Source organism: Nilaparvata lugens, chromosome 5 (assembly GCF_014356525.2).
Source record: "Nilaparvata lugens isolate BPH chromosome 5, ASM1435652v1, whole genome shotgun sequence".
Classification (NCBI taxonomy): domain Eukaryota; kingdom Metazoa; phylum Arthropoda; class Insecta; order Hemiptera; family Delphacidae; genus Nilaparvata; species Nilaparvata lugens.
In genome coordinates this window covers 26,763,040-26,779,119 of record NC_052508.1, presented here as the reverse complement: position 1 = coordinate 26,779,119, position 16,080 = coordinate 26,763,040, and the positions used below count along the sequence as shown (strand labels likewise).

The 16,080-nt window shown below is 37.2% G+C and overlaps 1 protein-coding gene across 1 annotated transcript in view; it reads right to left on the bottom strand.

Moving 5' to 3' along the window:
* Positions 1 to 16,080, bottom strand: part of LOC111053732 (dachshund homolog 1-like) — a 232,458-nt gene that overhangs the window by 95,196 nt on the left and 121,182 nt on the right. Inside the window, 1 exon segment of the mRNA XM_039428058.1 lies at positions 15,703 to 15,762. Coding sequence (XP_039283992.1) covers positions 15,703 to 15,762 — 60 coding nt within the window.

The following is a 16,080-nucleotide window of genomic DNA, read 5'->3' as shown; positions in this document are numbered from 1 at the left end:
CCTTCTTTTCTCCAAGTGAATGTTTCGTATAAGATCTTTTGTTTCAACAAATCATTCCAAAACATTTATTTGGATAATCCGAAACCGATTTCCATCCGATTTTATTTGGATATTATAGAGGAAGTAATTGGCTTATACATGGCTTATATTACGATTAGGTATGTTTCTATCGACTTAGATGTTTAAGGAAGAAAAAAATATGTATGAGTATTACAAGTTTTCTAAAAAAAAACAAATAACTTGTCATTAAATCTCTTGTCAAAGCCGGAAAAACCATTTCTGTACTTCCATACAATGTTTGGAATACAGTACACCAGAAATATGAAAAAAATTCACTCCCATCAGATTCATGATTACAAAGCTGTAATCCAAATATTGTTTCAAACAAGCAATCCTTCCAAGCTGAACAGTAATCAATCTGTCACATCACTGAATGTTGTTGGCGTTCAATCGCAATTATTAAATTGTGCCCTGCTTGGTGACATTCCAGCCCAACTGAACGGGAGGGGTCAGCCCCCCCCCCACCACACAACAGCATGATCGAGAGATGACGCGCCGCTGTTCCTTTGAAGTCGATGCCAAATTGCAGGAAGCTGTGCAATGCAATGCAATAGCAGCAGCAGCAGTTGGTGCATTTTATTAATTGGCAGGCCTGCTCGGCCTGCTCGCTGCTCGGCCGAATATTGCATTTGATGTGGCCGATCAACGAGTAAACAGTCCGCCACACTTTCATTTAATTAAGCACATACCTGGATGCACTTTTCACTCGCAAACTAATTACTTTGATTATAACACAACAGCATACCTCAACTCAGATCCGTGTTTCTATTGATGCTTTGAGCTACCTCACAGTATGATTTAGCCCAACCGAGATTGTGACATTCCTGTCTATAACATATTAAGACAAGTAGAATATATTACTTTTTTGTTAAAATAATTTTGTTTATGGGAAATTATAGTATAATACTATTTTCATTTTGCAATTGAATCTGTTTTTATGATAATTATGAACTCATTATCCATTTGAATATACCCATCAATCCCTCATCGCATGCTTTCTTCATAGTTCATGCACTGTTTGAGTTTACTTGTCACCATATCGCAGAGCAGCAGAGGTTGTTGATGCGCTACATGATTTGATTTATCATTATAATAGTACGTTTCGTCTCCAATACGAGAGCGTGAAGTTAGTCTCAATGTCTCAATCATTAATCATAATTTTTCGGATAACTTTCGAGATATACTGTAATATTTCTGTATGTTTTGATTATAAAGGAATGAAAATTATTAAAGGGCTTTCATTAATCTATGTTATAACTTACATCAAATATGATTTGGTATAGTAGTTTGATGATTATTATCGATTTACGTTCAGACGAGATGAAATGAGCATGTTTGTTAATAGAAACAGTAACAACGACGGTTTATAGGCGCTGGTGCATTGAGAGCTGGGCTCAACCAAGGCAATAATAGTTGCAGAAGGTCGGTTGCGTTCATAGAAGGGCGCTCGCTCCTACAATGAAAGGCGTAAATCAGACATCAGGAGATGTCCTGCTCTTCCCTCCTTCGGGTCCTCACTAAGGAAAGGCCTAGTTTACGATCGTGGCACCGAGACGTAAACCCAAGCAATATTCTAAGAGGACACACATTCATATCTTCCTTTCGTAAGGGCGTAAACTGCCCTTACCTCATCTCTGCCCTCCTGTTATTGTTCGTATTTATTATTATTATCATCATCAGAGTCCGTCGTAACAAGGCAAATGCCAGCTCAGCATACCTTCTTCACCTTCGATTCCAGATAGCTTTCCTACTTCCAACCCTATTACTTCTATAGGGACGACTTGACAGGTCATCATAATATACAATGGTGGAAGTGGAACCATTTTTTTTCAATCATCATCAAAATTTGGACCATCTACTTCATTGATATATTGGGTAGGGAAACTTCATAACCGTCAGAAGATTGATTTGGAGTTGAAGCTTATTTTTCTGACCTCCATAGCCATTTTTCTGACCTCCATATTTTTCTGACCTGTAGAAGAATGCCATTTAAAAGCATTCATTACGTTGCAATATCACGAATCTTATTATTTGCAAAAATTGATCGATAATTCTGAACAAGAAAAATAGAGTTTTGGGAAGAATATATTCGTAAACAAGTAAGTGCAAGAGTAATTCTCGATGTGATTACTTCTTTCTTCTACGAGATCAAATGAGCCGATATAGAATGAGTCTATACAGAAGAACACAATACAACTCAACAGTGAAGCAAGAACCCATTCATTCATAATGCTTATCGATCTGTTGGATACGCGCATGTGGGGTCCGTTTCGAATGAAATAATTGTTTGCCTAAGAAAAGAGGGGATGGTCGTGATACAGACTTGCAGCTTATTGCCATTTAGGAATGCAAATTTCTACTAAGCCGAAATCTTTCGTTTGCAATCGAAACCTATGCTAACTTTGCTCAGCTCCGCAGTCCCTCTTTTGACTGAGTCCACTGCAACAATCCACTGTTTCTGCGATTGATCTCAAATGGGGTCCGACTCCCTCTTTCTAATGCTGTACAATATGGTTTAATGACATTCTCTCCCATTTCGACTACTCCGCTCATATCGATTCAGTTCGGAGTTGAGTTGAATTTCATAATTTGAAGATCATACTGCTCTCGGATTATCTCGTTGTGTAGTTTGTTATACCAGTTCTTTCTAACATTCCATCATCAACAGAGTCTTATTCCCAAATCAACTCATCACCTTGCCAGTGATTAATGATTGAAATGTAGTATAGTTACCCCAACCACTCAGTATAGATTTTTTGGACCTAGTAATGGAGATAAAGTATTCGAGTTCTTCTTATGTAACTAGTTACACAAGAATCAAAGTTCATAAACGCATTCAAAATTACAAACTATTGTTCTCACACAAGTGGAATTTTAACATAATTTCTCAAACTCAATTTGATTCTCACGTTAGATCAATTCATGAGACGATATTTCCCCGCTATTCTCAGACCGTTTTTATTATTCAACAATAAATACGAGGACTTGGACTGCAACCACTAGCACGTGCGGCTTAGCTTATTCATGAGACGTTGATTGAATTACTATTTGCAAGTAAATTGAGTACTACTAAAGTATCTGAATTCCTCTCAAAAGAAGAGGAGCTCATATTTCTTCAAGTATACAACTGAAGAATCCTATCTACATGTAGTGTTCTCGATTAGCTGTTCACTCGCTTGACAAAACTTGTTATCCATTCAATAGGAATCTAGATGTGACAAAACTGGATTTCACCCATTGTTTTCCGGCTGTTTATCTGACTGCACGAAATAAGATGATATGAAGTGGAGCTGTCAAACTCTGTCGATCTGTTTGAGGTCAGGTTACGGTGAGCCCGTTCCAAATGAAGCAGCGGCGTTTCACGATGCGGAAATGGCTGGAGGTGTGAGGAGTCACATTTTTCTGTCTTGTTTTGAAAAGGAAACGAGATACGAGATAACCGGCCGGGACGGTTTGCGGTGGACAGACGAGACGTGACGGGACGGGACGGGACGGGACGGATATAGTGTCACCACGAACGGTAAGGATCCACGGGGAAGAGTGGATGGTGGGGGGTGGAGTGGTTGATCACCACAGGGGAGCACAAAGTAACGAAAACCTTCTTGTATCTTTCTGGTTGGAGAGAGTCACGAAACGCATCGACAGCAGCAAAGCAAACCAGAGCGAGACGGTCGACTGGAATTCATTCAAGGGGACAGATTTAATTATGTCGTTTGGTTCGCGTCAACTGAGGAATCCCATATCGGATTTCCATCACACGTCCCGTCCACCCGAAGACACATTCCCCGCTATTCTCAGATGATCGTTTTTATTATTTAACAATAAATACGAGGACTTGGACTGCAACCACTAGCACGTGCGGCTTGGCTTATCTGCCGACGACACAAACTGTCTACGAATGTGAAACCGCAGACTAATGAAGCGTCCCTCAATATTAATCAAGGTGGAAGCGACATTGCAAATTATAAAATGGCTTCCGATTTACAAAGTGTTGGGATATTTAATATTTTGTACGCTCCAATACTCTCAGTATTGTTTTAGAATTTGAATGTAACAAGATTCCAACTTCAGTGCTCATAAAAAATGACGATTATGTTCTTCTCAAAAAAAAATCTTTGACATCCTTTTTTCCTTGGATATAACATGATATCTGACACAATATATCTGAATTATGTAGAAATATAAGATTAAAAATGTATGATTGTATTTATTTTTTACTAATAAGATTCTAATAAAATCAAATTCATCGATATAATAGACAATCGATAAATCGTTATTAGGTCGTGTCAGAGACCATGAAATTGATCATAAGTGCGACCTTGAAACACTGAGCCATTCAGGTCACAATATTATCATTTCACTAATAATTAATGCTAACAGACCTTCCATAATCATGTAACATTAGATGGAGACTTCCATAAAAAAAAAGAAGAATGAATTGTAGAGGAAATATTATGGAGTTATCTGTTTTCCATTTGTTTGTGAGGATGCCACAGTTTGCAAGCAGCAAGCGACCAGATAACTAGAATACAATTGATTAGTGTCAGAAAGTGAAATAGTCAGGAATAAAGCTCTCAGGTTTCAGGGGATCCTCGTGCAAGAAGGCAGGTCAACAAAACAATGTTTATCAATTACGTGTAATTTGTTAGCAGGAGAGCAGCGCGTCAGTCGAGACCGGGGACTTGAAGAAGGCGTGTCTGCTTTTTATTCAAATAGCTCAAGGGTCAGAGTGTGTTTCCAGGCAGGTGTAACTTCATTTGGACACTCACTCATTCAGTCATCTATTATTCGTTCGGCAACGGCTTATCTCTGTCCATCTGACATGAAAGCAACAAACAGTTCCTACAATACTTACTTAGTCTGAGAGTGAGAGTGAGAAAACTTGCTAGTGATAGAGTGAGCTGGGAAATGTACATTAGGCGGGAAAGAACGAGTGGTATTATCGGAGACGGTAGAGGACTCAGCTCTGGATTTCGTAATGATAGGAATAAGCTTGGACTAACCCAGTGCTGCAGTGCTAGCAGCTAGCACTCAACCCACGTTCATTCCCCAACCTTTCTATTCTAATCGGTCCGTTTAGGAGGAATTCACTACCCCAGATGGATATTAAAAGCGATAACATCTATCTGTTTCTGTTTTTCAGTGGTTCTCATCAATTAATAACACTAGTCATTCCTTTTTTAAGCTTTGCCTTTGTTTTTTATAGAGTGGTGTTCTGTGGAAGTTATCATATCAACACCGAACATTATCAACTGGATAAAAACAGTAGATATGATTAGTGTCATTCGAATGATTTGTGTGTTTGAGATGCAAATGAAACTTCAATCTCTTGTTCAAAAGTATTTATGGATTAGGAGCTAGATAGATTTGAACGAGTCAATATAGAGATTGAATTATGCATGGATATTTTATTATTGGGTACATGGAGTACATTAAGCATTTCAATAAAGCTATTAATTGTCGATAAGTATAGTGTAACATTGTCAATAAATTAAATGGAATAGAATATTACAAAATAATAGTTTCTTTGAGCAATACCAGAAAATGTGTAAATTATATTTTACAGAATATTTTTACATAGTAATGGATAAACAGTATGTCTAACAACTACAGTATGTCACAACAAATAATTATACAATAGAACTGTGTAAATAACATGATATGAATATAATCAAAAGTATTCAAAGGATGGAATGTTTTATTGAACGTGGAATTTATGTCGGTCAATGGATTGAAAGTTTCTGATTGATCTATAATGATTTGTTGCATGGAAGGAATATCAACTAATTCCAGAGTCTATAGATTTCCAAATTATCAAGTAAGAATGTCTTCAAGGATGAAAATAGAGGCTATAAAATCTATTTGATGATTTTTTTCATCCGAATTAAATTAATTAATGTTATATGTATCTTGAATGAGTTTTTTGTTATCGTTATACTTGCTGGAATGGGATATTTTGAGGTCCTGACAAAATCGTGAATATAGGTCACTGTTCCCAATTCTCGAATGGAAAAATTCGTCATCATGAGAACTTATTTTTGAGATTGAAGTTAGGTTAATCGATACACATCGATACAATGTAGCTACTACTTCCTACTTCCCCTGGATTCATTCAGTTGTTGTGCGGTATCACATTTGAATCTAAAATGTAGCTTTCACCATGCTTTCAGCAGTGTTGAAAAATACCATATTACTAATAGATTATATCTCGACGTATGCTGTCATGTAGATAAGATGATGATGACAGCAGGGGATTTTGTAACGGGAGCCGACCCAGTATGGAAGGAATGAGAAAGGATGGTGAATGGGGATTCGGCTGGAAGAGAAAGGGATAGAGACCATGGAATAGACAATGATATGAGTTGGCCGACTTTACAAAGTGGCTCCCTGGAACTGTTGCGATTGCCATTGATGTGGGAGAATATCATTTACTTTTTCCAGTAGAAAAATACACATGGATCTGTATCGGACTCACAAAAACGTCTCCGGCCACGTGACCTTTAGAAGAGTCGAACGCGTGTTACTCGCTTTTGGCAATACAAGGGTGCCTTATCGGTTCTCTCCCACTCGTAACCCAGTCTTTAGGGCTACTCTCCGCCAGTAATGTTTCTCTCTCTCCTCTTTCACCCCCTTTCTATTCCTATGGCTCACTTGTTCATCTCTTTCTATCATCCACGCGCCACGAAACGATTCGTCTCGTGTTTCCTAAAAATTGAAAAAGAGAGAAGAGAAACAGCAACTAATCATCGAAAACGATGTGGAGTGAGATAAGAAGGATCGTCTCTCCATGGACACGCGACCGTTACTTGAATTTATTGCGCGACCGATAATAGAAGAGAACTGAAAAAATGGAATGAACTCGGAATCTCCAAATCAGTGGACTGATTTATTTCAGATCATTGAACAGGCCATTACATACATCTTTATGTTGCGGTATATTGTGAGAAAAGTATGGCTCATAATAGATAAGCGTCATGGAAATATTGGAATAACTTCTATTCCAATTCAGGTTATTCTCTTCATTCTTGTGAAATACCCAAACACAACAGAAAGCTTACATGGCATTAACCACAATGAAAAAATGGGAGTAACTTAGACTGACTGAAGAAATACAGAGAGGGAAGTTGATCTTCACGATGAAAACCTTGATTAAAACAAAAAATCAATGCAGCTTCATTCCCAAAAAAGTGAAGAGAGACAGAAACTTTAACAAATAATGAATGTTGCATAGATGAGCAGAGGGAAGAGAGAAAGTAGTATAAAAGGAAGTCTCTATTGACAGAGATTTGAAAGTATGAGTACCTTTGTGAGAGAAAACTCATTTTCTTGAATAGTGCGCGGCTGAAGGAACATGGGTGTTGTTAATAGATACAGAATGGTACACGGTCGCCGCTCGACGCTTTTCATTCAAAAGCGCACAATTCAGCCACGCAGTCGCTGCTCTCACCTTTGATGTTTCGCACCTACTAAATTTTTCATAAGCAGAAAGTGGACGTAGATGAAAAGAAAGTGAAATGAGTTGTATGAGTGAGGTCGGCAATGGACGAATGGTGTGCCTTGAGAACGAACACCGCCACAGCCGAGATCACTTGTTCCGCACAATGAAAGACAAACATATTTCTTGCCGTGAAAACTTTCCACTCTGCTCTTTCAAGAGATAAGTGCATAATACAGATGTCATTGCATCTTCTCAAATATTCAGTTATTCGTTCTATCCATCTATTCATTCGATTTTTATTAGTTATTGAAAATTCTAATTTCAATAATAAGAAGAGTGATATAGCAGCTAAACAATTCAACAATCATATCCCATTCTTCCGCATGATCAAAAAGCAGATCATAAAACGCATTTCATCATCAAAAACATTATCAATATGGCAACGTTTTACCATATTGCAAAGGTTGGAGAGAAACATCCTTGTAAACACGATCTGGCGAAAGTATCAATGGAAATTCTGTTACTGCAAGGGAAATTCTGTTAATTCAAGGGTGGTTGAACAAAGTTGGTGGAACAAGTTGTTACTATGTGATTCTGGATGTGCAGAGTGGTGATGGTAACAATAACAATATAATTTGGTGGAAAGAAGCTGGTGTGTTAAGTAGCAAGGACATTGGAGAGATGGTGGGTGCTGAGGATATAAAATGTTGTCAAACGGAATCCCTTTGCAGACACTCCCTTATTCAGCAGTAAGTTCTCTGCATCATTTATCCTGCGCCACTGATGGCGGTGGTTATGTTGCAACAGGAGAAAGCCATGTCACAAGACTTCATGCTGCAAGACTTCTTCTTTCCACCTTTAAAATTCAACCGCCGCTGCTGGCAATTTAAGTGCCCATCATGTTTGGAGGTTCCCCTCTGCAAAGTGGATTTAGAGCCAGCACCATCTGTGGCCTTTCCTCATTACAAGACGCGCGCTACGTTTTCTCTTCTTTTCTTATTATTCGAGTTATTCTTTTCGCCCTTCATCTTGCACGTCGTCATGTTCCACTTCCTCTTCCTTGACAAATGACAAACCGAGTTAGTTTGATATCATAAGCTGTACGCGCAACTTTTGCATGCTATCCTTGTCTTTTAACTTCCCATTTATCAATATTAAAGAATTGGAAGGGAAGAATATTCTCCTCTGTTCACCCTCGTTTCTCTCACGTCTCTCTATCCCTCTCTTTCCCTTCAAATTCAACCACTCATCAACTTTCCCTCCCCTACTTTCTCATCCAATAACTTCTACCAAAAAAAAACGAGCGGTAGATGTAAATATCTCTCAACACATCTACAACAATTGCATCTATTATTCTCAACCGTCAAAGTACATCAAGTTCCTATTCAATAACAGAAATTATCTTATCGTATATTCTATCAAAATCCGGCACGTCTCTTATTTTTCCAATCGAATTCATGATGAAAGGACCTTCTCCCCCAAATGGACGGTTCTTGAAAGATGACAAAATGTCTGTCATCTTTGAATCTGGCACTTACCATGATATGAATGATGAAATGCTAATAGCATTATTTATCGAATGAAATGTAGTGCATTATATTATCAGTCTCATTTGAATCCATTCCGAATTACCTTTGTTTTCGAGAGAGATATGAAGTTCCCATGGGAAATGGTTCAGAAGTTATATTTATTTCACGATAACTTCATGAGTTTACCTTCGGGAATTATATTCTGGGAAATATTATTCAGAAAATCATGATCAATAATTAATAATGAATCAATAATTTGATTCAACAAAATTCTCGTTGAGACGTGAAAACGAAGATGCAAATTATCCTCTCAGAAGATGAGATCATTCACGCGAGTGTTGCAGCTCAATTAGACGATGCCTTTTTAGAGTTTTCCTTTGGAGTGTTTGTGAGTGCGGCGTTACCATTGTGATGAGGTGATTTGGCATAATGAGAGGTTATGAGTAGCTCGGGCCCGTGTTGGGTTGGAGGAGAGAGAGAGAAAGGGTTTCGAACGAGTGGAAAGTGAAGTGTGAATTGCGGGCTTGAATGGGTCTCGATTGAGCGCGCAGGAATAAGACAGGAAGAGCACAGGATTCGAGTGAGCATGAAAGGAGTTAATTTCGGGATCTTGCGGGTCCAAAATAATAATCAATCAAGCGTCGGGACGTTGGGACGCTGCGTTATTAAAACTCGTCTCGTTAATCATCGTCGTTTGACGTCGCTTGGCGCCGCGACGCTGAGACAATCCCCATCTAATGACGTCTACGAATCTCGCCTTTAATCATTGCATCTCTATGGTCGGCCGCCGAAAAACCCTTACCTTACCGTTCCTCACTGCAAATTGTTATTGACTCGCAAAAGGGCTGACAGAGATGGTCACCTCCAACGAAACTGATCTCCTTTAATTAATTATAACTCTTCCGTATTTTGCATATCACCAAACGTTTTCAAAATTCATTACCGTTAGAAAATTTGAAGGTCTTGAATATACAATTCAATTCAATTTCCAAGTAGTTATCTGAGAAAAAAATTCTTCAGAAATGTTTATTGCTTGGAATGACTTATGATTTGAATGCATTCCGATTTTCATCCAATAAATACCATCTCAGACTTTAGAAACCCCTTTTGTCTTAAAAGTTATATATCTGATCAAATTTTCAGTTATACAAATTTCCAGTTTGACATCTGGCAGAGTATAATGGAATAAGAAACCACTCAACAAGGAATCACGGTTTAAATTATGATGCCAATTATTTAAATTATTTATTCGAAAAGGTTCTTCATGAATAAAGAGATCAAGGAAATCACATAACAAATATTGATAGTGAAAGAATAAATTGATAGCTGAAGCATAATATGATAGAATGGAAGAAGTGGGTTTTGAATAGTTGTATTTGCATGCTATTCTAATAAATTTCTCACATTCCATGGAAGACAGACATTAAGTTTCTAAAAAGCAACAACAGAGGGCCATGTGCAAGTGCATAGCCCCTCAAGTTGTTACACTTTCAGATGAAATGTGTTTTCATTGTATCTTGTCAATATACAGAACGGAATTCTCCTGGAGAACGAATTGTTTACTAGTTTTCATTCCAATAAAATTTTCATGACCATAAACTATGCCAACAGGCTACCTACTAAAAAACTGAATCACACTCACGTTTTGTTGAATTTATCTAGGGTGCTTGAACACACTACTATCAAATGATTGTTTATAGGGGAAGATCGTATTATCGTCCAGAACAGTTATTTTTGTTCCAGAAGCTGAATTATCTGTTCAAAATCTAAGATGAATTTCAAGATGATACAATCAGAATTTGGCATTTTATGACGTGATTAAATGGAGCCATTTTATGACTTCAATAACAAGTCTTCGAAATTTTTTCAATTGTTGATTTAGCTTCTATTATCGAACGAGTCACTCTACCTAAGATGAATTATATCAAAACTCATAGAAACATAATTTAAGGATACGATTATTGTGTCTGTCAAAACATGAAATAATTATCGTTGATTGTTATTTATAAGTGATCTGAAAGACTCATGAGACGTTTCATATTATCTACAAGTAATCAGTCATCAATCAAGTATCTACAATCAAGTCATTTATTAATGAAAAAAAATCACACATACAACTTTAACTTTCAGAATTTTTCAATTTTTACGTCTCCATGAAAATGATCTCTTATTTTTCATAAATCAACACATGGATTGCTTTATCAATATTTGATATGCTCTTTCCCACTACTCGTTGAATCAGTGCGAAGCCAGTAGGTGTTGCTGGTGTGTGTAGAAGAGCGCAGAAGTTGAAATGAGACAGATTGAGGGTTGTGAGCTTTGATGAAGTGGGAGGGAATGATGAAGCGCGGAAAGGGTTCTTCAGACAAACTGCCTTATAAACGTATGAGGTCAGACACTCTAAATTCATGAGATCTCTGCTTTGTTTATGTCTCATAAATAACTTATCCTTTTATTATTTGGGGTTTCCTTCAGGTCTATGTGAGGCGGCGGCACTACACTAGTCTGCTGGCATAACCCTTTCTTGCTGTTCAACTGCAGCTATCACCAGGTTCTCACTTGCCGGGTCTGGGGCCGGGGCCCCCCATGGGAAACACCAAAGCCCACAGATAATCACCAGACCTGCTTGCCCTATTCAACGCCTCGGTTTATTCCTCCCCGAGAGATAGATTGCCGGCATCCGTAGTTGGTGGGAAACGACGAGACGAGGTGGGGGTGAGAACAGAGTCTACGACATCTACTGACTGCAGTCACACTATCAACGGATTAGTGCAGATTCTATTGAATAAGATAATATACATTGGATTAGACAATCTGATGAGCATTAGATTATTGACAAGTGAGAGGTTGTGCATTAGCACAACCGACAAGATTGGAATTATTATTAATTAATTCTTAATCTCAAACTAAGTAAAATGCACAATATTACAAATAAGTATCATAGGTGAAATACTCGTTCTGCACTCACGAAGTTCATTGAACTATTATCGACCCATCTTTGTTTTACAACATTAGTGGGACATGTAATACTGTAGTGATTTCTGACTACTTATGGTTTTCTTGATGAGGATCAATATGAGGATGGAGTGAATTAATTCGTCGGTCGTTTCACGGTACTGTTAAATCATTAGCGATTATATAAATCTAAATAATTATTTACTATTCAGGTTACATAAAACTAACGACAATCTCTTTTTACTTCAGAGCGGAAAGTGGATGGAGGAATAATCAATCCATATCATAATATTTCATCTCTAGAAGTGATTCCTGTAGATAAAGCAAATAAAAGTGAAATATATCAAGAGAGCATTGAACAGTATTCATGCAATTTGAACGACCACATTCGTTGTATGGGAATCGTGTAGCACTTGGCCATGAGTGAAATTTCCTTAGTAATAAGTTGTTGCCAGCTGAACGATTTGAAAGGGAAAGGAATGAGGTTACAATAAACTTTGCAACAGCCGATGCAGAAGTGACGAGAGGAAGCCGCTACCGGAATAGGAGAGGAAAACAATATCAGCAACTAGATGGGACTTTGATTCCAAGGGTGAAAAGTCTGAAAATACAATTTGTCACCAAGACGTCTCTAGTCACACACTTACTCAATCACTACCTTTCTCTCCCTCTCACATATTGTTTTTTGCAGTTTTTCTCTCTTCATTCTTATGTTCTTTTTTCCGTTGTCGATCGTAATTCCAGACAGAATCACGTACTATACAATCATGCGGCGAGTGTGTGCGCTCGGGCGTGCGTGCGCGAACATCTCCGTGCGTTACACGACCAACTACAGTCGTTAACTGTACATCAGCGCAGGGGACTGACTTATCAATGTTTGTTTTTATCTTCAATAACATCAAGCGGGAAAAAAGTTTGAAGGAAGTTATCGTATTATTAGGAGAGCGACAATCAATCATTTTCCTTCAATCCGTCACACAACTCATATTGTTTTTTTTTTTTTTGTTTTTTCATGATTGTCGATTGAAAACTTGTCCAATCAATAAGAAATATCCAGAATCATTTTTAAGTTCAATTTTGATTTTTATGAAACTTATTATTATTTTGATCAGAATCCGATTTCTGTTGGAGCTCTCAAGTTCCATACTACATAATTATCAAACAGGAGTAGAAAATTGCCTCATAATTTGTATTGCGTTAAAATATTGGTAGTAGGATACTACTAAAGTTTCAAGTGACTGAAGCACCAATTTGTCTCATAAGAGAAAATTTAATAAAATAGTGATTATTATGGTTCAGAATATGAAAAGTAGTATAAAATATCTCTGATCTTTCTTCTATCACACATTGACTACACATGGCCCTTATCAACCCGTTCAATCTTATAGAACAAAAATTAATGAATGATCAAGAGATTTGTCCAGTGTAAGATTGTGTTTCTCCTTTTCTCTCATTCAATAATAATTGTGACTAACTTTCTTCTTTCTCATAGAAATATAAAAGTAATTTTTGCTCGTAGAAGGATAAAATATTAAAAAAATTTTTGCAACTATGAGACCAGTTGAATTTCCACTCGCTCTTTCCGTAATGCATCCCCACATAATATGTATGACAGCTATCAAATCTGTAATGTTATTTCATGAATGGTTATGACAACGCAGCAATCTCCTGTAAACGATGCATTCGAATTGACTGTAGAATGGTTGCCAACCATACTTGATCAAATCGAATGTGAACAATTGGATGCAATAGTGGTGAATGCACATAATCTATTCATTGATGATAACAGCAAGCCGAGCCATTCACAATGAACAGTGACAGATTATTCAGAAGGGAGCAGATCCCCTTGCAAAGTCCGAGTCGAGCCGTGCTGCTAATCCCCTAGTGACGAAACCAGAGGTGACACTGATGTGTGGCCTAGTCCACCGCACATAAACAATCACCCGATTTAAACTAGAATAAGCCATCCCTTCATCCCTCCGTGCTCGTTTTTCTAAATCTCACCCCGGAGTGCATCCAGCATGTAACTGTACAAACAACTGAATCCCTGACAGATAACTGGGAAAAAATCCACTGACACTAGGAATCAATTACAAAATTAGGGACTTGCAAAAAAGACCAAAAAAATCATGTTCCCTGCATTAGGTGGATAAATGCGTGCTTGTTATGGAATCCCTGAAAGATAGCTACGGAAAATATGCCGACATGAGAAGCAGCAAGAAATCACGTATTTGAAAAAAGTTGTACTTGGGCAATCGGGTACGAAAAACAAGATGTAGTCTATAAGAACATCAGAAGATCCATCACATTTTTATTCTTGCATTACGTGATTATGGGTCATGGAAACGATTCAAATTTCAGCCTTTGTATGAAGTCTTGATCAACATTTTTTCAACTGCTGAAAAATTGATGTACCAAAAGTTTGTCGTTAACGTGAAATTCATGTTTCTTCTCATTAGTTCCATAAAAGATCTTTATTTTCCACACTATCAACCCAAAAGCATTTCGCCTATCATCCCTCCGGGAGTGAAATCCTAATAAATAATATACTTGTGTCTTAAATTAAATAATTTACAATTAATACTTTTAAGAATCTTCCAACTTAATAATCAGAATAAATCAAGATTTGGGTTTTCAAAGTATTCTACTCTTAGAATAAAATCGTTAACTGAAGAAGTATAAATCACTGATCATGTTGTAGCTTGATGCTGACCAATCAAACGTTAACAAGAGAATAAAATTATTCAGTTGAAGGAAGGCTAAAAATTCCTTGTTTGCAAGCAGTTGACGAGAATCTGTCGAATCGCTCCTTCTAAATCTAATGTTTGTGTGAGTGTGACGAAATCGATTGAATGGAATCATTGAAGTGGTGACGGGTGGCGCGGCGGCGGTAGAGGGGTAAATGAATAAAATCAATCAGCATTTTAATCGGAACAACCGGACTGGAAAATGCGACGGAAAATAGAATTGATGACATCTAGATCATAAATTCATTGAGCCGGAATTGATAGATAAATTTTCTTCGCTCGAATTTACACTCACAGTGGTAACTTATTGGACAGAGTTGTCTCGTTCAATATTGAATGTGATTTTATAGACAGAATTGGATGGTGAAACACTTGTCGAACAAGCTGCTGTGAAATGTTCCATAGATTGTATTTCTTGCCTTCAAGATAAATGCTTTAATGATATTTTACCAATAAATGGAATTCACTGAGAAGTTTAACGACGTAGACGCTTCATTTTCATAGAATAATCTAATCTCTCACTCAATTTGCGACCACATTCAAGTGGAAATCGTTCAAAGAGTGGGAAAATACGTAGAAAGTGAACACCTGTTTCAACTCCAACTGATGCCCTATTCTACTCTTTTCAAGATTGTCAACTGTAGGACAAAAAAGCTTATTCATCTGATAATCTTTAAAAATAAAATACAATAATAAATTATTGAATATTAAGCTCAATGTCTCATTATTCATCAATTCAGGTACACACTTGTTACATCCTTAAATTTTGTCTCTATTAAGCTATAGTACGTGCAATTATCATTTTTTATGCGAAGAAAAGAGTGTGCAATATAAAAAAGTAGTAAAAAACAGTTGAATACGGCTTCCATTTATCATTTATCCGGAGAAAAGATTGTGCAATAAAAAAGTTGCATAAAACAGTTGAATACGGCCCAGTATCAATGAATTCTTGTAAATCGAAGTAAAATCTTACCTTTCAAGGTGTTTCACGATATCTTCGTAGGCAGCACGGCAGTTTTCCCAAACTCCAGATCTGAGAATAGAAATGGGAGATTAATCAACTCTTCAAAGGATAACATGATGAGTTAGTTGCCTACTTGCATAATGATAGCATATTACATTCCATTTCAATCTGCATTCGGGGATAATAATTATTGTCTAAATGCTTGATAATTATCAACGAAAATCTTCCATTCATGAATTTTAACACATCTTACATAATGTAACTCATTAGAATAAAAAGTGAAATTTTGTTATTCCAATTTGTTCCACTTTAATCGAATGCTTTATTCCTGTCTAATATGATATTAACATTGCAGTTGACAGATATCGTCATAGGTTAACTTCAATA